At 41.9% G+C, this 24839-nt stretch overlaps 1 protein-coding gene across 1 annotated transcript in view; it reads right to left on the minus strand.

The window, feature by feature from the left end:
- The window catches only part of CAPZB (capping actin protein of muscle Z-line subunit beta), a 62397-nt gene that overhangs the window by 26743 nt on the left and 10815 nt on the right, over positions 1 to 24839 (minus strand). Inside the window, exons 2-4 of the mRNA XM_086625557.1 lie at positions 19373 to 19462; positions 7815 to 7936; positions 2214 to 2327 (exon numbers count right to left, since the gene is read on the minus strand). Coding sequence (XP_086481683.1) covers positions 2214 to 2327; positions 7815 to 7936; positions 19373 to 19462 — 326 coding nt within the window. The remainder of the gene's footprint in view (positions 1 to 2213; positions 2328 to 7814; positions 7937 to 19372; positions 19463 to 24839) is intronic.

Genomic DNA, 24839 nt, shown 5'->3' on the forward strand with positions numbered 1-24839 from the left:
CAGTATTAGTTTCCAGCTCTAGCAGACCATGGAAATTACATCACTGCAATTGCCATCTTGTTCCCGCTACAACCTTCCCCACACTTCAGACTCCCACGTGGCTTCAGCAGCTGTTATGCCAGTAATTGTTACAGTCGTTCCCAAACTGAGACGTTGGCAAGACAAACAAGCAGCAGCGAGAAAAGCTGGCACTTGTTACCCCCACCTCGTTTCCCCCCCAGCTCCGATCTCCAAGTAAAAATTAAGCTTCTGCTGTCAAAATCCCAAATCCAATTGTCTTGTTAAAGAAACCGCAGAGTCCAACTACTAGAACAAAAGCTTGTTTCTATCCAAATCTCTGTTGTAGGTAAAGTACAAATCGTTTCCAGTTTCAAGCATGAGGAACCCTTCAAATGGTCAGGTTAAGTTTCCTTAACTTTGCAAATTCTTTCCAAAAATGCCACAATTCTTACACCACTCAGCAAAAAAGCAAGATACCCTTTCTCCTCTTTTTCTGACACATTTCTGAGATCATAACATGCACCAAAGCGCACTGTGCTGACAGATGTGCTTATCTAGCCTGACTACACTGCAAGCCACAATGCCTCCATCATCTCTGGCTGATGACATGACAATGAAGTCTTTGAGAAATCCCTGTATCCCCTCTAACAACGTATCGCCTCTAAAACTTGGACTGACAAACTGGAAGATGAAATTTGACACGATCTCACCTTTTACTTCCATACAATCTGTTAAGACTACTGTTGTACCACATGCTGTTAGACCACAGCAGATTCACCTAAGTCTGAGCAACCTGTACTGTGCTCTCCTTCCTGCAATTTACAGGAGTTATTGTATCCAGCTGTGACTCCACGGTCATCTGATCAGAGAGGGATTTAAAAAGAACCTTGGTTCCATGAACTTACTCATTTTCATCTTAGTGTACAAAAAATACCTATTGGTTCTGGTCTGTTCTGCACCTAGGGAGTAACTGCAAACCTCTCTGCTGCATTTGCAAAACTCCTTTCTTCCACGAAGTTCATATACCAATAACAATTGTTACTTACAAGAGAAGTTGGATGTCTATGAAAATAATGCATGAAAATAAGTAAACATTTGACACCAGTAACAAATTGGACAGGCTACGTTTACATCAAGCCACATCTTAAAACACAAAAGGAAATCTAGCAAAAAAAGTAACTTTTTACTTGCTTTTGTTAGCTTTATTATTATGCTTTATTTTGTTAGCTTTTTGTTAGCACAGTGACATGTGATGAACTACATCTAAGGATGTGTTTTATCTCCATTTTTGGGCAATATGAAGCAGCAAGGAGGGTTTGTTTACCTTTTTCACGGTCATTAGGCATCTCCAATGAGAAAGCATCCTGCTACTGGATAAAGCAGTGAGTCCATTTTGCTTTGCAACACACACTTGCTTTACTACAGCATTACTATTTCCATCCCAGCGCTGCTGAGGAGACCACAATCTACAAAGGCGACAGCTAAACCTGAGCAAATCTCAAGAGCTCGGACGTGATTGCTGTGCAAGACCAGTGCAGCCCCACCTTTCAGAAAAACTGTTCAACTGACAAGTCCTCCAGACAATATCCTATTGCTGCTTTAAAAAAAGACACTGCCTAATCTACATCAGTCTTACACATGCTCTATTCATTCCTTTGCTTTACATCTTTTTAACAGGACAGGGCCTAAACCAAGCACCTGAGAACAGCTCTTGCAGCAGAAGGACATTAACCCCCTACAACTGCTACGTTTCAGTGTACCATCGCGTGTTGCTTCATTGGAAGATGTGAAAGTTGCTGATATATATATAAAAGTTGCTTATATATATATATTTTGAGACAAGTACAGTCTTGAGGGAACGGGAAAAGCAGATGGTTTAAGACTAAACCTAGTCAAGATCAAAGAGAACACAGGTCATTTCAGGACAAAGAAGCCATTAATCTGTTAAAGGGAGGAGGGAGGCAGGAAAGCACCTCAGCATCTGCCTTTAGCATCAGCTGACAAATTTGATCGCGTTTTCCTATCGTGAAATCACAGCGGACACGCTTCCCAACAGCAGACCAGCGGCTGCCTACCCTTCTTCCTCTGCTATACATTGGTGTGCCACCCTCAGGGGCAGCTAGCCAGCCCGTTTTTAGGCTCATTGCATGTATTGCATGCCTGCTGAAGGAAACAAAGAAAGCAGAGGGCTCTGTATGGTAGAACCGACATACAAGTCTCTGTACTGGTCAAAGGCATTGTTGGCTTCCACCTCCAGCTTGCGCAGGCGAGCAGATGGCATGGCACCGTCTTCCAGGGGAGGATCGTATTTGTTACTCCACGGTGATCTGCCAAAGAGACAAAGAAAATAAAGACAGTCAGACAACCAAGAAACTCTGACAGGTTTGAAATCAGTGGGTCTGACCTGATCCACTGATGCTGAACTTCCAAAAATACCAAAAGGTTCCAAGAGCCGTCTACCTGTAAGAACTTCACCCTCAACAGCCATTTCAAACACTGACAAAGAGGGGACACTGACTCCTCAAAGTTTACAGTGTACCTGGGGAACATTCCTCCTCTTCAGGTTTCTACTACATAAATAATCATGCTTGGGTTTGAATCTGTTCCTTCTTAAATATTCAAAAAGGAGGCCTCAGCTGTTGCACGTTAGATATTTTAAATTATTTTCAGGCAAATACAAATAGATTGTGTAGTTTATTTGGGATCTGACAGTATCTGAGCCAAACACTGCTGTCTACAATTAAGGTCCAAATTCTCCTCCACTATTTTGCTTTGAAATAAATTCTACTTTTAGCATAACATTAGGAAAACCTTTGAACAGTTTGAGGGATTTAACAGGGTTTCTAAAGCTGCAGGTTTTATTATGATTTCTGCAGGTGTGGAAGAGATTTTGTGCTCTTAATGAAAGATTTGGTATTAAAAGATTAATGGAACCCTTTGCCCATCTGCTCGAGACTTTTATAATTCCTGTTCTGTAAACCTGCATTCTCCTTTTCATTTCCCCTGTGAATAACCAACCTACATATATCACTGCTAGTTTAAAGAAAGGTACCTCCACCCTTTACCCACTCATTTTTCAATACTCCAGCCTACTAGCTCTAGGTCTTAATGCAGTCCATACATAGAGGCTTTTTCCTCGGTAGCATTTGTTATTCATTTCCCAGAAAGGCACCCAGTTTTGACATCTGTTTAATGCAAAGCACAAAGAACAGGCTCTGCTTCGCTCTGGCTTTGCGCTTTCACAACACTTCGCTCCTCCCTACCACATCTGACTCAAAAGGCAAGACACCAGGAAAAGCTAAACCAGTGTCAAGTCCACCTGGAGCAATGTTTTTCAGGTGGTGGTTCTCCTTCTAAAGCAGTTGCTTAAAACTCGGTTGCTTTGGAGAAGAGTCAACAGCTACAGTAGTGCTCCTTTACCCAATAACTGCCTGAAATCTGGAAAAGATTGGCACAAAAATCACCACCGGTGCTATCTGCGGGATTCCCAAATGGCACACCTGCACCCATCAGGCAGTACACACAGAACCCAACGACACCAAAGTTGGTCGTGCAAACAGGGCATTGACCTTGCCATCATGAAGGCTGCAAAAGCAAAGCCAGGGTTCTATGTCAGGCAATGCAGAAGTGTACTCCTACCTTACCAGCAGCATTCATTACAATGCCTTTACTTTTCCTTCTCTACTAAATTTTAAAAGGCAGATTCAAAAAAAAAAAAAAAAATTTGTTTTCTGTAAATTCCGAACACTTTGCTTGCACATCATGCACAAGGAAATCGGCGAGCAGACAACCCATGCAGAAGCGACAGTCAAGATACTTTCATTGGAAACATTAGATGTCTTTTGCAGGCTGCAGGAACGGGATTGAAGGGACACCTAGTGCCATAGATTGCTCTCGCTAGCAGATTGTGGCATTTTCAACCCATTGCAGTTGGAGCCAGCAGTAACTTCACCTAAAGAAAACCACCCTCAAAACACAACCCCGTGCTTTTTTCTTTTTGATGAAGAGTACTCACAACATGTTTAAAAACTTAAATGGAGGCTATTTGAAGAAAGACAGATGGACAAGCACTTAAATTTCAAAAGTCAGACCTCTAATTTCCCTTAAAGAGAATGTTTTCTGTTTCAGCTAACAGGTTTCAGTGTTGCTGGCACCAAATTCCCCATAAGGATTCCATTTAATAGAGTGATCAAACATACTTAAAGTGGAAATGTATGGACAAAGTCAGGGACCTTGAAGTCTGACATAAAAAAATAAAAATTAATAAAAGCTCTGCCTTCACCATTGTGGATTCCACGGCTGTTTGATATCCCCCACAACCCTTTGCAGGAGCACTCACAGAAGTGCCTGCGAGACCATGCACATGCAAAGCTGCTCCCACAAGCAGCACTACAACAATATGAATAAACCAAAAATTATCTATTTATGAAAATCTGAGAGAGACTCCAAAAATCTACCTCCTGCTCTGATCCATGTTTGACATGAAGAAAACCAACTCTGTCTAAATATGAGGAAGGAGTAAACTGTAACGGGCTAACCATTAGGATGTCCACTTCCCTGCATGCTGCCCCATGCAACCGATGAAGTTCTCACCTGAACAGCCAAACATCCCACAGCAGCTTTTTTCCAAAGCTAATTCCCAGTCAAATTGTAAAGCCACTCAAGAAAAACCCCTATAAAACTGGATTCCCAGGGAGAAAGTCCAACTACCTAGCTCCACCTTTCCTGCCAAAGTAGCATGAAGCTCAGTTGTCCACAGAAATCTTTGAAATCCTTGGAATTAGTATTAAAAGAAATGCAATTAGCAACCTCTCCAGTAAGAAAACTGATGTTTAGCTTGAGGTGTGCAGTAATTGGGGATGTAGCATGTTGCAAGCAGGGAACAGTATTTCTTGGGACTCCTAATCAAGCGCGTGGTTCTGAAAAATCTTTGTGAAAATACCAAAAGCTTTTAAAAGCACAGTGAACTCCTCCTAGATTTTGGCCTAATTGATTAAATCAGTGTAAGAGCCACTTCCCAGTAACAACTTCAGGTTTTATGAGGTCTGAATAACAGCGTCTGAACACGGGCACAGAAGGGGATTAACACATGCACATGCTGGTGTCGCTTGGCTTTCAAAGGCTTTTTGCTTTGTGCTGAAGGAGAGAATTCACTTCACGAAACAGAGCTGAGACCAATCAATTCCAGAAGGAAGAAGCACTTCAATCCAGAACGCTTGAATCAAAAGCCTTAAAGAACAGCATTCTTAAATGCCAGCAATTAATAGATTATGCCTATTCTACACAAACAAATGAAAGAGCTTCTCCGAAACCCCGTTACTTAACAAGTCCTGAAAGTTTCAAAGTGATTTAAAAAACCTAAGTCCTCCTCTTTCCTTGTAACTATTTAAATATCTGCTGAAAAAGAAAGAGATTGAGCAAATTTCAGAGGCAAGCATGAAACTAACCTTGAAGAAAGCACTGCCACATGCACCAATTAAACACGGAGAGGCTGGGGGGAGCAAGTGTTATTAGTTACTGCAGCATGTCACGATACTGTTTAACAAGTGCCTTTTCAAGTTTCCTGAGCCTCTGGTGATAGATGCTCATGTCAACAGCCTAAACAGGATGCAAAGGGACTGCAAGAAACCTATCATCACTCCAGTGAGAAAGCATCTCTTGAAAGACTCACAAGAAATACAGGATCTAATCCCTTCTCTTGCATCTGCCAGAGAGGATGCAACTGCGTGAGTACATCTTGTGGAGGGCAGAAACTAGAAAACTCTATTCTAGCTATGAATTTAGAACTGATTAAATGTATTTTGGGCAACCTGGTGTTTTGGGCAACCTGGTGTAGTGGAGGGTTTCCACAAGGGGTTGGAACTAGATGATCTTCAAGGTCCCTTCCAACCCTAACCATTCTATGATCCTATGTAGCTGCTGATGTAGACCCGAGGAACTCAGACACACAAGCTGAACGCACGAATGCTTTTAAAAGGCACCAGGCTCTTTCGTAGCAGGTTGAACAAACTTTCAATGTTGGACTAGTACCCTAAAGAACACGAGTGAACACATCACCTTAGAGACCTTCTTACTTCTTGGCCCACTGCAACATGTTATATTTTAAAAAACTCTTAAGATTTACACTCGGTCACAATTCAGATGCACTGTCAGACTTCGCATCCGTTATCAGTCTCCTCCTATTTCTAGGACAAAATGAATCTCAGCATGTCCTGTGTAAATCATCTACAGATATTTTACATCAAGTTTTACATCAAGTACCTTTCCTGCAATGCAAAGGTGATTGAAATCAATTGATCTAGAATCCTTTATAAGTTTACCTGCTTATGCAATGATGGTCTGAGCCAAAGAAAAAAAAATTGATAAAACATTTTCTGCAATTCCACTTTGAAACAGAATTCTTGAAACATTCTGGCCAGCTGAAGGTAAACCACTGCTGCAAATCTGCACAAATCAAAGCTAAATTCTTACTGTGTATCAGTTCTAATTGTTAGCACCGAAAATGCCAGCTGTTACACTCAAGCTGCAAGGAGAGCCAGAGATGTAACCCTTATAATCATATCCAGAAGCAGCAGAGTGGCTGAGCTGTTAACTCATGGCAGAAGATGAATGGTGGTCATTACTTCACAGCCTAGCAGCCTTCGTTAAGAGAAAAGAATAGAAGCTAGGTGATGCAATATTCACTAAGGTTTCTGGACTATAAGCTTTGTGATTCTTAATTAAATGGTTGGAACTATGCCACTGTCACTACAGCCATTAAGGAAAGTGAGGCAATGTAAAGAAAGGGGGGAAAAAAACAAAATAAATCGCTCAACAAATAGTTGAACGATTATAGTTGCTCAACTGTAATCATCCTAATAGCAAGGTATAGAATAAAGACATTAAAGGAGAGACTGCATTCAAAGTGGCAGCCAAAATACTGAAAACTCATTGTACCATTCCAGTATTACAGCCCTTTCTACTTCAAAATTCATTATATTATAATTACATACAGCTTACTGTTCACATATTTTCATTGGTTTTGTCTATGGTCCTCAGAATAAGTTAGTTATTTTGGTAGAGAGGGACTCCTTTTCTTTGCTAAAAGACTTGGCCCAAGATTTTCATAGAAAACTAACACCACTGCCATGTCCAAAGTCAGACTGAATCCCTTGCAAAACGTGAGCGAAAGAGTCTGGCAAGTCCACCCTGTTTTCTACAAGCAGAAGATGATTTGTTTAAACCGACTGCTTGCATCATCTCTTTCCTGTTGTTATCCATTCCAAAGATTTTACACCCTTGCAACAATAGACAGTTGAATTTCCTATCAAGGTCATCACAGCCATTTCTTCTAGCGACGCGACAAGTTTTAATTCTCTAAGATGTAACTATACTACAGAAAGCCTAAGAGAAATCAAATTATCATCATCACATTTTAGGCTTCAATGAATGACTGCATATCACAGCAAAGAAAATGTGCAGAAAAGCTGTAGTTTGTAGGATAAAACACATCCTGTTCCGAGACAGTGGGAACCTGCCTTGCAAAGGTCATCAGAATATCAACCATACAACCACGTTATCTGAAACTGAAGCACTCTGCAGTGGTCTGGAGATGATGTTTATGCTCTTTCACTCTAGGGAAATACTAAGGAAACTTCCATAGTCGATGTCTTAACATAAGTGGATGTGAAACAATCTCAGCTTCATCACTGAAAAGAGTTTTACATCATTAAATTGATTTTTTTGGCTAAGAGGGAGAAGGAACTGCAATATTTGCACACAGTTCTCATTTATGAAGTAAGCCAGTTATTTCCTTGCTTTGGATATGAACTCACCTATATGAGTCTCCATCTCTGTTGTAGTCACACAATAGATAGTCTTTTCCTACCACCTTATCTCGTGCAATCTTCAATGGCTGATCAACAGAAGAGAGGAGATCTTCACAGAGGCTTGGGACCTGATGGTTTGGAGGAAAAAAAAAAAATAGGGAGGGAAGAGAGGGTAACACATTCAGGTTAAAAGAGACAGGCATCTTTAAGAACAGATTTTGTTATTAATAGCCCACATCTGTCCCAAAGCCAGGAACCCTTAAAAACAAAAAAAGCAAGCTGCTCTTAAGTTACAACACACTCCTACTCTCCCACCTCCAGTAATTTCAGATTTAATTGCCTAACCACTAGTGTGGTCCGGTACACTTAAATACATACATTCTCGACGTTAGTTCCTTGCCAAAGACGGCCAGTAAAGTGATTGTGGAGGACGGATGAATAAAGGTAAATATTTATAATGGAGTGGAAAGGAGGGAGCTGCTAAAAGAATACGCCATCCCTACGCTAGAGCGTGTTTCACAAGCTCCCACTCTGCGCAGAGTTTAGAACAGTTTCCAGGCAGCTGGCCAAACATCACCATGTTGGCTAATAAAAGTACGCGTGTGTCTCTGTGCATGGACATATAAAATCAAACACATCTCCTACACAGGTAGCTTTTAATGGATTCACAATCCCAGCTGTCTCCCTGCACTTCACATGGAGAAAGACTCCAAGATCTGCTTCTAACGTGGCAGAGAGGCTTGGATGTACTGCGAAGAGATGAGATGACATTTTGCAGCCTGAAGCTAGCGTGAATGCAAGCACAAGCAAATCGAGCAAATTCCACCCCGTTGCCTCTTCTTCTGGAGCTGACAGCAGCCTCGCTATCAATACCAATATTCCTACACTGTGGGCTTTGCCATGCTGGCAGCTCCCTCCAGGAACTCCATCTCCCCCGTACATACTTCAGGGCACGTGCAGCAGCGTGCCCCGATCCATCTGAGGGATGATCAACAAATCATTCCTGGAGATATTATCAAGCAATCAGTGTATCATGCATTTCCCTCAGGAAAAGCATTCCAGATTTTCCTGCAAGGGAAAGGGACTAAAGTAAAATCCTCTTTCCCAACAGAAAATTGGGAAGACAACAGACGATTGGTAAATTCTTGAATATATCAGTGACAACATGCTAATACAGAAGATAAAATAAATAACCCATGTGAAATCTCTTCCACATTTCATTCCACATTGTAGAGAAGAAAAACTGAGAACGTGAAGACAAAAGGCAATCCAGGGTAAAATTAATCATGAAGTGATGAATTCACAACTCATAAGAAATGAAGAGGGGAGGGAGGAAGGAATAAAGAAAATATGGAAACGTGCTTTCTTCTCTTCAAGCCATTGATTCAGTGAACTGACTGGTAGGATTTCAAAAGAAGCCTAGAGGAGAAAAAACAAATTAGGGGTGCAACAGCTTCCAAAAGCGTAAGTGCAAACTATTTTAATGCACTAGATGTGACTAAGAGATCAAACTCCCTGAAACTAAAACAGCCCTAATCCCAAGTACAGGGTAATAATGTTCAGAGGATATTAAGTCAAAGTAAGCAGGAGCAAATATAAAACAACCTGACTGCAAAAAACTCAGAAAGGCCAAAAGCCAAAATAAAATGTGGCTAGAAAGAGCCACACAATCACCCCATAAATACACAGAAAACAAGTGGAAAGCCAAGAAATGGTTGGTAAAGTTCCTAACGGTGCTGAAAAAGCTGAAACATGAGTTTGAGGTTTCTCCCTTTGGTCTATACACACTGTGATGTGGTAAGGAGTGATACCCAAAGAGCCCAGCTGAAAGGGCAGGGCAGTCAAGCACTTATACAAAGCAAGATGCTTCTCGTTGGCGTTCACCATTGGATACTCGGAGCAACCTCAAAGCCATTACGCATCCACGGAGTAAATAAAAGCGTATGTGAAGCAAGCAGTTCTTCTTTGCTTTTTCTGAAAACAGACAACCCTAATACTCCACGGAGCTGACACAAATCAGCAGTGTCGTGGCACAAGTTAAGTGAAATGATGTATCTGTGCTCGTGAGCCCATCTGGTTCCACTTTGTCTCTTCCTTCGCTTCTCCATTAGCTATTAATTTTAGGCTGACTCTTCGGGCACAGAGCAACTTGAGATGACTGCTTCAATTTTGAACACACACAACAAGACCCAAAACACCCCCTTATTAAGAGCTACGCTCCGTGTTGCTCCTCAGAGTGACCAGCTGAACACATCCCTTCTTCTCGGCTGCTCCTTGGCCAGCTGCCCACCAGCACTGAGATAAGCGTCTAGGAACGGGCTCCTCACTCTGACGTGCGTTTAGAATGAGTAATAGTGATGAAAACACAATCTGGAGAAAAGTGGCGGTTTTCCCAGACTCTTGTTTCTATTGGGTTTCTTTGGGAAAAGCCCTACGGTACACGTGCGGTAAGAGAGCACGAGAGGTCTCGTCGTGCGATTCTTCAAACTCAAATGTACGTACAAAACGCTTTCGAAAGAAATCCTGAACTCCAGACAGAGTCCACTCCCTTGCAGAAAAGCTCCTAATAATCAGCTGAATTTCAGACCCTCATGAAAAATAAATAAATAAATCAATAAATCCCACAATAACTTTCTTTTAAAAATAGCTCATGCCTAGTATGGTGTTTCCATACTGCTCAGTGGGAGAGCACGATCTCTTACTAACTAGAAGGAATCCTGAACACATTGTTCTTAAGATGCAATCTAAATTTCCACATAGTAATGGTGAACTAAACTTCTCTCTGCGTGATTTGGTAACACAAATATTCACGAGCACAGTCACTTTTCCAATTTCTAAGAGCTGTGGCGAGTCTTACAGCTGTAACAGCGAGTACGTTACATCATACGTTTACTAATTACAATGCTCTGTTGTAATAGCACGCTGTACACCCATTGTCTCTTTGCAACAGACACTCCACAGGACTTCAGACAATATACTCTTTTCTCTTTCTCCTTTCAGAATAAATAGCAAAGAAAACTCACTCATCTACTTTGGAAGCATTAGAAATTGTCAACAGTGTTTATAAAAAGAACAGAGATATTCTAGTTGATGGAGCTACTCATGTAATTCTAATTATCAGAAAAACATCCAAGCGTGGCACAGTTACCCCAAGAGAATAATTTTTGTATCATTTATTACAGCAACTTTCAACAGCTGCTGTACTTCCTTTCCAAGAATAAACTTAACAAGATTTACGCACACTGTTCTTCCTCTTCCACGTTACAAAAGCTGCTTACGAGGCAAATGCGGCAATTTGAAGCAGGTAATTTGCAGCTTTAAACACTTCAGCTACATACTCATGAGACTATTTGATTCCTTCTGAATTTAGGTCCTTTGCATTTTAGAACATGTAAGGGTAAGACATTTGGCACAGCCAGGCTAAGCTAGCTGCTGCAACGTAAGCACCAAGCAATTATTTTACACTACACACGTATTTTTCCTTAAATTCTTCCCCATGTCAAGTACTGAACCTTCGTAAAGCATTTAAATTACTCTCGTGCACATTGACTCTTGGAGAATTCAGTTTATGTTTAGCAAGAAAACATCCAAATCTTCTGACCCCAGCGGAGACAGCTCTGCTTAGAAGACCAACCAACCCTCTTGAGTTTTCACTCTGAAACAGTGGATTTCATCAGTAACTTTTCCTATTAGCTTGTTCTACGTTAACTGGAAAGCCAAAACGCACTTAGGTGCCTGAGCACGTGCCTCCAACAGTCATTATACACAGAACTTTGACTTTAAATTTAGAAACGCAAGGATTAACCCACTCCCCAGGTCAAAAACTAAAATGTCAAAGCAGTGACTTTGTTCAGTTCATCACTGCACTATAAATAAGCTTCACTGCGATGAAAACATTGAAGCTATGAGGATTGTTTTATAAGCAAAGACTGGGCTCCCATCTGTATTTTGACACAATTTTTCTCCCCACTCTAAGCAGTGGAAGGTCAAATGTAGAATACAATCCTAACCTTGTATCTTTAGCTAAAGGCTATCATTATTTTAATTTGGTCCACAGTGTACTCTGGACCCTAATGCACCCACATTTCCACAAATAAGCACTCATTCATCTATTATGGTGGTTGTATGCATAGTCAAGGAGTGAGACCACCCTCAATCTAAATTAGAACAGAAAAAAAAAAATCTCAGGGGGTCCAGACTCAGCTGTTCAGCCTGGAGCTGAACAGCAGCATCATTCAGAAGCACATACCATGCAACAGGGCACTGTGTTTGGGGGATTTTTTTTTTTTTTTTTTCTAAGGAGAGATACAATGAACATGTAGTACAGAGGAAAGAAAAACTGAATGAAAAGTGAGGTAAGCATACTCTCCTGCATGTTGAACAAGGATTCTGTTGTCTTGTGTAACAGTATTCTCCACCAGAGCAAGCCAGGTATGTGGACAGTGTTTTAATTAAGTCAACTGCTCTGCTATCAAGACAAATAATCGCTTGTGCCAAAGTCGAAACTGTACACTTTTTGGAGTAGCTAACCTAACAATCATTCCTTCTTGACTCACTTTTTGGTTCAAGGAACTTATTACCAACTAAACAATTGTTTCTGACTTTTTTTTTTTAATATGATTAAAACAAGCACCTAAAAAAGTTTAGAGGAAACAAGAACAGTACTTCAGCTCATCATGTCTTACATGTGCTCTCCATCCTTGCTTTGATCGTGCTGGCTGAATTGCATCAAATTCTGCACCTTACAAATTCAGCACAGTTAATATTTTGGCTTACTAGCCACCCAAAATGAGCACACTAAGGTGGCTGTTTTCCTCTACAGCCTTGACTGGAAGGAATTATGTTTACAATTGAAACAGCAATACTGTTAGTGTAAGGTTCTGTGCTTGGAAATAGTTTTTTTTTCCATGTTTATTCAGAGGTCAGCATGCACTGACCTCCAAGGGAACCTTACACACTGGAAAACTATGCTAAATGCAGCAAAATTAAAGATGAAACACATTTTTCCTTAAAGAATCAGAAGGAAGATGCAGTGAGCTTCAAAAGATTAGCACAAGCACCATTCAGATCCATTTGTCTTTGGAATTTGTGTCTGTATCACGCAGGATCCGAATATACATGTGACTAGAGCGGTTTTTAATTAAAAGCCACATCCAAACAGGAAAGAGAGTATTTTAATTGCATGTTGAACTCTTAAGACTTGATTCTTCTTTTTTAAGACAACTTACATCATTACAGAAGTGGACAAAACCAGGGCCCCTGTCACTTGGGGAAATTGCTCAAAGAAAGGCAAAGAAGAGCCCATGCAAGTTACTCGGTGCTCTTGTGAAATAACCATTTTGGCACACGACCCCCCCCTTTCAGCCTGGATGCCTCTCCTCTGGGCCAGCATCTCATAAAATATTACTATAATTTTTCTGAGTCATTCCACAGCCTCAGAATTTCCTGTTCCTGCAGAACACAGACACGGCCCAACGGATGTTGTGGAAACTCAAGAAGGAAGCCTGGCTCCACTCATCTTGGGCCTAAAACCACTGGTAAAGTCACTCCCACAAATCCCCACATTGCTAAACCTTAATTTGATCCATCAGATGTCCAAGGGCCATGCATTCTTCAAGCTTTGTTTATTAAATGACACTTAAATGGACTTTTGTGTTCAAGACCAGATGTAATTGATATTGGAAACAGCTCAGCTTTATTCGAGTATTTGCACTGAACTCCAGCACTGCAAGAATTAGCAAAAACAAAATTAAAACCAACCAGCTTTACTGGAAAAAGGCAAATGTTAACAAGCTTGCAGATCCAAGTTTGTCCAGTTAGTGATGTCATAGCAGAAATGTTACATTCATGACTGAATTCTTCAATTCCGTTTGAGGAACTACATTTGAAACACTCTGAAAGGTGACTACCATTCCTAAAACAGGATCCTTGGCGTTCTCCCTGTGATTTGCTGGATAAAATAGGGCTTTTGCTAGATGCAGTGCTCTGCAGCTTACCGAGAAACAAAAGCTAGCCATCTGGCAGGCACGGCTAGGCTGCCCTAGACTTCGACTAGTGACCTGCAGGTGAAGGCTTCTGTATCTCATTACCAGTCACAAGTCCCAGGAGCCATCACAGCATATCAATATCTTGGGAAGTCTTGACTATTTGTGTCAGGAGTCCAGCTGGAGGTGGAAATATCCAGCAACAGTTATGGGATATGCAGAGGCATACTCTCTCCAGCGATGTTTCTCTATCTTAGCTTTCCCCCCACCTTTAAAGAGGTTAGATCGGTTTCTAATTAGGATTCGAGCTCATCAAGCCATCTCCCCCCCATGCTCCTTTAGAAGGATATCTCAACAGACATTTTAAGGTTCTCTAACACCAGCAGTGCAGTGGCAGGAGCCTGGAAGAAAAACAGGCACAGTTCAGGCTTAAAAAGAAAAAGAGTAAGTGAGTACGAAGGCAGAAGTGAAATTCACCTTCACGATCTCATGCAAGCTCAGTGGAGTCGCTAGCTCTAAGCCAAGCATGACATGAACAATTTACATATATTAATTGGTATCTCCAATTACCATCAAGATATCCAGAGGTAATCTTTTCTAGCTGGAAAAGCTCCTGCTTACAGCCACTCACCAAATGGAAAACTGGCTCTCAACAATCATAAATTAATTCAGGGAGTCAGAGCCCCTTTCTTTAGCCAATACTCTTTGCATTTGAAACCTGACTGGCTGCTGGTGGCTTAGAGACTATCACACAAGTCAACAGGTCCAGGAAAAACAGCAGGTCAAAAAATAAAGCTTTTGAGACCATGAGGCTGTCAGTGCACTTCTGCTTCCACTACTTTCTTTTTAAGTTTTCATTGGGTCTGAAGGTGGATTTTTTTTTTAAAACATCTTCCAACCCTCACTAGATGTTCAGCTGGCCATCTGCAGTCAATTACTTTATCTTTCTCCTCGATATTGCACACTGCTTATTCTCTTGGACTCAAAATACAAAAAGCTCCAGTCGCATTCTCATGTTCTTTATGGTCTGTGCAGCCCAAGCAATGAAGTTTTCCTGGGGATAAATTCTCTAGCTTCATGTATCTCCAGTTACTAAAAGCATGCAAGTAGATTCGAGGCTTGCCTAGAAGCAAGGTTCTGAAAACTGCTCAAATATTTCGAATTCACTGCAACATTCATCAATCTGGGATTTTCTAAAAAGTGACATTCTACTAGAAGTACTGAAGCATTCTCCTGTGATGAGAAAGCAACAGACAATCACCTCCCAGATCTTTAATTGCAAACAGAGCCTTGAGAAACAGCCAGTAAAGTTTCTGACTGCTATAGCTGTAAAGAACTTCAGCTTAAATTCTTCCATGGCAGCAGAACTTGATGCTGTACTTCAAGGAAGCTCTCACGTTTAGGACAGAAGAAAAATGAGAATGACTTGAGTATTACTGGAATATCAGTTTTACTGGGAAAAGAGAGCAAGAAAGTTGTGGCTGTGAGCAAACCCCACTCTCCTGGCAAGCCTGCTTGTCCCTTTTGTGATCCAGTTTTGTCAGGATGATTCTCTGTCCCCACTTCATATCAGCCATCTGATTCTTCTGACTCAGCTGGATTTTTCATCTAATTTATATTATATTCACGCAGGCGAACATCCAAATTAAACATTCAGCAGGAAATTCATACTTGCAAAAGTAACCTGCTTAACTTTTACCAAGACTGAGAGCACATCAACTTCCATGCTCAGGCCAAAGCCATCAAGACAATACTGTCACAGATCCCTTACTTGCTGCACGTGGCCCATGAGCACAACAAATCCATCTTCCATCTTTCCCAGACAGGCATCCCTCCAAGACATGTCCGTGAAGCTCTCTTGCAAAAAATCCCAAAAGGATTCTGGAGGCTGTGACCCCAGCTATCGCTCACCTCCCCTGTGATGAGTGCTGCCAAGGTGTCCTAGGAAGAGACCCTCCACAACAGCATGACCTGAAAGCTGATGCCTTCTTCAGGGTTTCTCTTGGAAAGAACACAGCTGGAAGCACACGAGGGCTGACTTACTGCACAACTACTTTAAGAGAAAGGACGCAGGAGGACAATTCTCTCAGCTTGTTCTGACTGTTCAGTACGAATCATTTAGCCACTCAGAAGTGAGCTCCACCAGCTTCCTTACTTCATGTAATCCCACTTTCCATGAGCCAAAACAAGACCTCACTCAACTGATACCAAGAAACACTTCCATCCAGAAGATACCCTCACTATTCTCCTTCAACCAAGCTATGAGAACAGATGTGATTCACAACTGATTTCTACGAGAAGCACAGTCTATCAACTGCAGCAACTTCTGGACAACGCGAGGCACTAAGGAGGTGAGACAGTATTCATGCTACGCAATCAAAAATGCTATCACTGGGTGTATCCTCGTGACAAATCCATTTAAGAGCCGTGCAATCACCTTTAGCACTCCTCTTATGGGAACTGCTTTACCATTTGGACTTGGCTGAAAGGTGGATGCTCCAAGGCTACCGCAGTTTCCAGATGAGCTACATGGAAAACTATTCTAATTAAAATTATTTGTCCTTAAAAAGGTATGTGCCTACACTAAACTCTTTTTGTAGTGATTTAGAAGTCCTCTTACATGTTGACAGCCTCTGAGTAGTCTATTTACAAATAATAACTAATTGAATTCCACCCAGAGCATTCCATGCCAAGGCACATCACCAGCACCACGAACAACTTCTTTCAGGCAGTACTTCTGGAGTTCTGTGATTGACAAGGTCTCTAATGAACTCTAATTGAAGGCTCGGCAGTTTGAAAAAGGCAACAACAGCTGCGGTAAAAGGGCAAACCACAAACTGTTTTGCTAATGAATGAAAAGTGTCTAGTCTGATGAGGGCCAGTGACCCAAAAATTCTCTTCGTCCACCCACCCTTTTACTTCATGTTCAAGTTTGAACCCCTTCTCTTGCGAGCCCAACACTTGGGGGCAGTAACGTACAGTCTTGAACATATTCCACGTACTCATGTTGGCACCAAGACTAAAAAGCAGCAGCAGAGCATGGCTCTGACAGAGTAAGAGGGACTTAGGGAGGGAACTTAGTGCGGTTATCCTTCCCAGCAGGAATACAAGCCTGGGAAGTGGATGTCAGTTTCTCACTATATTAGTTTGGGAAAACTTTTTACACACAAAGACATTCCTAAGTCATCTTCACCTCCTTTCAGAGGATCTTAAGCAAGCATCAAACAGCAGCTACGCTCATCAGACTGGAGATCAATTCTTACAGAAAGACTACGGAAAGCTGAGCTGCAGGCAGACTTCAAGTAATAATCTATGCTTCACACTCTAAAAAAAAGAGACACTGGCCTTTGCTTCAAGTCTACTCCAGCATAGCAGTGTAATGAAGCAAGGAAACCAAGCACAAAGGAAGTAGAAGTCAAGGTGCCATCTTTTATAATTCTGTTACAAATTTAATGAACCTGCTCATGCTCGTCATGCGTTTGGAGTTTGACCTTTTACTTCAAGGAGGTTATTGTCTGGTAATGGTACAGGAAATAGAATAAAAATGTCAGCTGTTAAAGGTTTGGATGAAACTTGCCAAAAAAGGTCAAAAAACGATCTGCTTGAGTCTGGTTTATGATGTTTTTGGAACTATTACAGGTGGCAGTGTATACACTGCTTGTCTAACTAGAGCGCAGACTTCAGTCTTACAGACATCAGGCTGAGCGCGGGCTGCAGAGCAGGTCTACAGATGTCTCAAAAATAAAAAAATCATACTAGATTTCACAAATTATTTCATCTCCACCCCAGAGAAGGGACTGCACTGACTTGGGTGGGACTCGTGCAGACTCTCCTTTCTAACAAGCATCATTCAAACTGGTCTGTTTCATGTTACACTTTCAATATGAAAAGAAGTCCCGTGAGCGTCTTGCTGATGGAAAGCATATAGAGCACTAATGAGCACCATCCAAAAGTAATTCAAACATTTAGAGGTAACCAGCAATTTTCTGAGTCATTAAAAAAAACCTCATACTAATTATACAGCCAAGCTTACCATAGCTCCCCAAACAACTCATTGTTCTGAATGGTCTTTGGAGCTGCTCGAACCCTGATGTCCATTCAGTCCTCCAAATTTCATCAGAAAACCAACCATGTCACACCAGATCATATCGATGATTCAGTTATTCTGTATCCTACCTCCAGCAACAGCCAAAAAAATGATGCTTGAGGCTGCCAAGAGTTTTGGTGGCACAGATGTAGCCAATTATTAAATGGTTTCAAGAAAGAGAAATAATCCCTTTCCGCAGGGAACAATTTCTTTCCTGACCCACAGAGCTTTCTTACCTGTACCTTGGCCTATGTAACTAAAAGCAGTATTTAAATTTGAGTTCAATAAATTTAAGTTGATCACAGCTTTCCAACCATGAGACTCCTCCCATATTCATTAACACCAGCTTCAATACCGCTTAGAAACAGACCTACTCAACTGAATTTTTACCTGGCAAGCAGCTGCTCTTCTGCACACACAGATGACAAACGGCTCAGACACAATTTAAACAATTTAATTAACAGGTGCTAGTTCCAACAGCTGCTATGCACAGAACCATCAGATTTTTAGGGTCTCTCGGACAAGGTTTGCCAGCATCATGCATAAAATTCAGACCTGCCCCAGAAAAAGGATGTAGTTCTCACTATAGATAAGAGGAAGGGCTAAATTCAAAGGTCTAACAGCCCTGTTCCCACCTCAATGTCCTCTGCCTGCAAAAATTTAGAAGCTTAGGTCAGAAATAAGCCATCTATTTGGACTGAACAATAGAAACAAGCTTTCCCAGCCACCCATACAGCAGGTTCTATACAGATTAAATCCGTATTTCAGTAATACCTTAAGTTACTCCAGAGGCAACTGTGTCACACACAGCTTTCAGGCCCAGTCAACACCAACTAACCTATTACAGCCCAACTGTGCATCACAGGATGCACAACTAACTCCTGTGCAACCAGTAACGAGCACACACATCCTTCTTAAACTGGTCTGCTTCATTAGCAGGAAAACGAACGTTTCAGGGGCCAGCGGAAAATGAGTATCAGGCACAAGATGGGTTTGTTTGGATACTCACTGGACTGCAGAATACCTGATAAATTACAAATAGATTTGGGTGTTCTGACATATTCTGTCTCAGTGTCTTTGAAGCACGTGCCATTGCACATCCGCTGCACCTACTGCACAAGTCCTGTATCAAACTACAGGCAGGCAGGTAGTTTATCAGGAGACAATACACACATGCAAGGGTATGTGTCAGCCTTGTATCAACAGTTCCAAATTACTTTTACTTAACAGTAGCCTCCAAACTGGCGATTACTTCATCAAGAAAGTTGCTAATTACCCTTCATCTGAAAGTGTGTCCGTGCATACACGGTAGTACCTGTTGACTTGTCCAAAATAGACATGTAGATTCCTGACATTGTTTGGGCAATTGCCAAAAGACAAGGAGAGAAACAAACCACCACACCCCCGAGACGCTTCAGAAAATGTTCTTACATACCAGATCTTCGTTACACCCAGGACTCAGCCATTACGCAGTCACAGCATCCCATACTCACCAAGTCAATGAGGTCGCTGAGATTCTTCTCTATCTGCTGTGGAGGCAGACGCCTCATCAAATCCAAGGCACAATCCAGCTGCTGGTCACTCTGCAGAAACAAGAACATCTCTCCGTCACAATATGTATAGGTAACACATCACTTTCACACGCACACACGAACTGCAGTGCTTGTTGACTCCTCTGATACGGAAGATATGGTTTCTAGTTCTAAGCAGCAGCATGTTTTTATTAATACAAATAGATTTCAATAAAGTTCAGTACCATTTGATCACGTATTTTTGGCTTGGTATCACAAAAAGTGTTCTAGACTACAAATTTAAGAGCACAGCTTCAACTGGTGTCATGCTGCCAATTCAACAACGTGCCGCTGATGGAAAGGAGTCCAGCCCTTACCTTACCAAAAACCTTTTCTAACACTTGTGCACATGTTTAATGCATTGTTTTTCCATGCTATCTCAACAATAATCTGCATTGGAGAACTGAAAGTTCCTTCTCCCAAAGTATTTTTAACACACTTCCTCATTTGTACTGTGCCATTCAGCTTGAGATAACCAGCATCCAAGACAAATTCCGTTCCAACACAGAATCTCCCTCCTTCAGCTTTATAAAAAACCAGAATGAAACATGCACACAAAGTATGATCTGCTATTTCCTTGCGATAAAACACCAAAAGCTACCTGTAGCTGAGAAATCAGAGATTCCAGTTATTTTGAGGAACTGCAGTAACACACTCCAAACAGAGCTTGTTGCAGCTGGTCTCGCGTCCAATTCTGACATAAAAGAAGCCTTGAATTTCACTTCAGAGTAGGAAAAAGGTTCAACAGACTGATGAGCTGAACCATGTTCCTGACATAACCTTTAGCTCTCTTTCTCACCAACAGATATGAACAGACACTTTCCTGCAAACCTAACAGTACCCAAAACCTGTATGAAGTGACTTTGATCAGCAGGTCACCAGGCAGCTGAAGCACAGCCAGTCTGTTTTTAGTGCTACTTCCCCTCCCTTTCTTCTTTGCAATTTCTAGCCACCCATACACAGTGAGCTTAGCTTTGCTTTCTCCCTCCTGTGTCCCGCCAAGCTCTAAAAGTTTGATTTAAGAAAGGCGTCAAAACTAAAGCAGTTGTGTTATCACATTATTCAAGCCGCAGCCCCCAGGTCAGGGAGAAACAGGAAGCAAAGTTTCCTGCAATTAAGCCATACCCTGGCAATGAGGAAAGAAGGGAGTTTATAGCTATCCATTAGGAAAGCTGTTCTTAAAAGGTACTACCTATTCACTATCAAAAGAGAAATATTTCACCGCCAGCAAGTCAGACAGTCTGGTCTGGGGAGATTATATATTTATTTCTCACCCAGCCCAGGCTGTAGGACACAATCTTTGCAAAATATTCCAGCTCTGCAGATGGTTAGGCACCAGCTCCCACCTATCTGCAACAGTCTCCTGAAGATCTGAGTCTTCAGGCCGAGAAGCCGGATGCACTGACACCAAGAACAGAGGTTTATGGCAGTCACCTGCTGTCACTGGAGGAGGATGCACTGAAGTAACGTACACGAACCCTCCCATACTCTTCAAATGCCTCGAAAACGTGACAAGCACATCCTTGGCTGAAATGAGTCTAGGCTGAAGTCATTTATCTTGGAAAGCGACCACAGATCGATCGCTGAACGGACTATCGTCACATTCATGCACAAAAGAGATGGCCCAGATTTTAAAAACTTTTTACTTATCTTCCTTAGATGTTCAGGGGAAGCAAAAACTACTCACTTTTTGCTACCAACCTCTCAGGCCCCAGAGAAAGACGCTATTTAGGTGGCTGACGCCTGCCCTGCTCCAGCAGCCGAGTTCAGGCAGGGGATCGTTCTCACCACATATTGTCTTTACCTCCCGCTATCTCTTACGTCAAGGAAGGAGAAGCTGGCACGTGGTCACAAGGTCGTGCTCCTCATTTTGGGATCGTGGGAACACTTACGGAAGTGCTCCATCCTCCTCTGCCAGCTGGAATTGTTTAATAATAGACAAAAAAGCCTAGGCAAAGATGATGTTAAAAACCACCACCAAGGCTGCAACCCCAGAATAAGTGTTTTACAGCGCGCCAATTTTGAAATAAACTACACTGGATGAAGGAGTATCTACGTTTGCAGCGTTTTATGGATTAGCCAAGAGAACTTGGACTGACCATTTTTATAACAACAAATTCAGTAACAGCTGTAAAAAGACATGAGCAAGACTGTTTAAGGCAGAGAATCTTAGAGGGGCTCAGACACTGCTGGCACACACGGTTGTGTGCAATGGAAAAACAAAAACATCCGAGCACATACTAATAATGTATTTTTCTAGAATCAGAGAGGTAAAAGCAAGGCTGAGCAGCAGGACTCTTCAGTTTTCTTGCAGAGCATTTAAATAATTAAACAGCTTGCCAGAAGATCTCTTAAAGCACTGAAATAAAGACAGGTTCTGCTGTATTTCTGTCCCTAAATTTTCACTTTAACTCAGCTTAAATCCTGGCACAGCCAAAAAACCGCAATACAAAGCAGACAGAGTATAGTGGTACTTTGTGGTATTGGATACATCTGGCTTGTCCTATTTCAGGACTGAGCAGGCAATTCTACCAGTATCTTTTGTTTCTGGTTGTTTCACTGTAGGTAAAGTGAGGTTTTAAAAACCAGGTCTGTGGTCAAACACATCGCTTGGTTCCAGGCCTCCACCCCAGCGGGATCACCCAGAGTAGCTGCAGGTACTTACACATAAAGAGACAGGAATCACATCCAGCAGCACATGGGTCCCTGATTTTACAGAGCAGTGAACTCTCAGGGATGCCCTACTACTGCAATTTGGACAACAGCACATTATTAGACACACTTAAAAATCCCTCAAAGCCTTCACACAACCTGTGTAAGAGGAAGGGGTTCTTCGAGAACTTGGGATGTGTGTCACCTGACTCACTACGATTGACCCAACCTACCTCTCTTAACCTCACCTCTTCTGGATTTCCATCTGCATAATTCCCTTGTAACATTGCATGCTGGAGACACAGTCGCTTAACACATCTCCAGACAAAACAGAATTCTTGCCTTTAGACATGAAGAGCTTACAAACCCCTGCTCACTGAGAAGGTGATTAGACAGGCTGTCTCCCAGTCTGGGCTGCTCTCAAAGCCAAGCTCTTTGAGGTTGCAGGACTTAATGAGCTTAGTGTTTACTTGATACGAGGCCGTTTTCCACCATTCCTCTGTTTCATCCAGCACGGAGCTCCTGCGGAGGAGCAGAGAGTTCAGACAGAAATTCTAAATGAAGTTTTATTATAGCTCAAGTCACTGAAGGATTTAGAGATCATAGGAATCTCAGAGACTGAAAATATTAGCTTAGATGAAAGCTCCTTAATAAGTTTCCTCTAAAGATGTTTGGCTATCTAGAATCTCCACTTAAGCATCTGCTATAGCGTTCCCATGGTACCACCACAAGGAAAAATGTTACGTATATGTCTAGAGGAGTAGCTGTATTTGTTTAGCTTCCTCTGCCTGCATCTGCTCTTCTCTTCAGTCCCTCTGCTGTGCTTAGCGTATTTCCAAAAGGGAAACCCTCTCAGAACAGCCACAGGTCTCTGGTCATCCAGGCACTCTGTATGGAGGCTCAAATAAAAACAAATACTGCTGAAAAAGAGGCAGTTGTATAAACGTGTGGTTGCACCGAGAGTTACACAGTTGTGTAGTTGAATTCCGTTCATACTGTAAGCAATATCGTTCAAAGGCTGAGCACGGGCAGACGTTCGACGCAGAACACACAAATAAAAAAATCCAGGAAGTTACTGTCGGTTTTGTTCAGGCGTTTTCAGAAGGTGTGTTTGTAAATTGTGCAATAAAACAATCTGTTTTCATCTGCAATACTTGAAACAAGGGTGTGTTATGGTCATTGTTATTCATTTTAAGAGCAAGGGATTCTTCCGACCTTACGTCTGTACACGGTTACCAGGAAAGAGGATGCAAACGGCAAAAATTAAACCAGGCAAAATGCTGAACTTCCTTTTGACTCCCACTCGTCCTGTCCCCTAAGCCACACAGATCCTTAGGATAAGGGGGGACAGTAATGGTGCCCTGGCAGGACACTGGACACAACATCAGGCAACAGGAGCTGACCCAGGATGATGCAAACCTGCAAGCAAACTGCTTCTCATGCAGCTGTCACAGTTCAGGGCACCCAAACACGCTCTGCCAGACCGAGGTCGTGCACAAGCCCCAGCACATTTGCATGACATTTTGCACAGACTCGTCACCTGATAAATGAGGTTATTATAAGAGATGTGTACCCAAAGCCTTTTGGAGATTGGTGTCGCTGGCAGAACTGGTAACACTTCACCTGAGACTTAACCTATACTCTGGGTTTTATGAGGGTTTACACAAACCTGCAGCTCTACCCGTTTCAAAGGCTAAGCCATTCCACTCGAAAGGAGGCAAAAGGCTTCATTTCAAGTTCCCAGACCTTCCCAGTCAGCAGGAATTTGCTTCCATTTATCATAAAGACTTGCAGATTGAATTCCCTGGTCTTCACAGCTTTGTTCTGATAGCTCCTGCTCATTTGACTGTGTTATTGTTGAGCATAAACAGCGTCAGGCAGTTTCTTCAAAAAGAAAATCAGGCTGGTTTCACTTCTGTATTGTATTTCTATATTAACACTACTCAGAGCTAACTCCCTAATGAAAAGAAACCAGCTGAGGTAGTTCTGTGCTACTGCAGTGGTGGCTTCTCCCTGGTTTAGCCCTTTCTGGGAAATAAGCCACTTGGGCCACCAAACCTTTCCCGTCAGCAAAACAACTACAACACGCCTACGCAAGGCATGATTGTGCTACCTACCCCCTTTCCCATCTGTGATGCCAGCTGAGAAGGACTGGGTGACCTAAAAATTACTTCAATAGTTAGGATTAAGGTAAAACAGTCACACATGTGTAGTTATTTAGCCCACGCTGCCCATGTTCGGCCCCGAGATGTTAAGCTTGTTACGACACTGCAGTTGGGTTATAACAGGGAAAACAAAGGTCTCCGAGCTGCTTCGTGCACAAGTTTTGCTCAAGACTGGCACCTGAAAAGTTATCCACACTTAAAAGTACAAGCTGGCATCTCAATTTTCAGAGAACAGAAATGCAAGATAAAAACCTGAAAGGACACCAGAAATAGAACATCTGCTCAACTTATGCAATTTGAAGCAATCACACATCAGATCACTTCGGTTGCTGGTCAGTTTACAAGCAAAATATCTTTTTAAATTAATCCAGGGTCAGAAGTATACAACTAGCAAATGATTTTTTTTTTCTTCCTTTTATGTTGCAGACATACCCCAGACTGTAAATCATATTATTTCCTGTCAGTTCTCCCAACAGGAATGTCTGACTAATGTTTCAGCTTTGTAATACTAAACACTAATTTTTTTAATTGAAACAGATACACAGCTTCCCCTCCTGCTTGTCATTTTAATC

This window comes from Tauraco erythrolophus, chromosome 23 (genome assembly GCF_009769465.1).
Source record: "Tauraco erythrolophus isolate bTauEry1 chromosome 23, bTauEry1.pri, whole genome shotgun sequence".
In the NCBI taxonomy this organism is placed as follows: Eukaryota; Metazoa; Chordata; class Aves; order Musophagiformes; family Musophagidae; genus Tauraco; species Tauraco erythrolophus.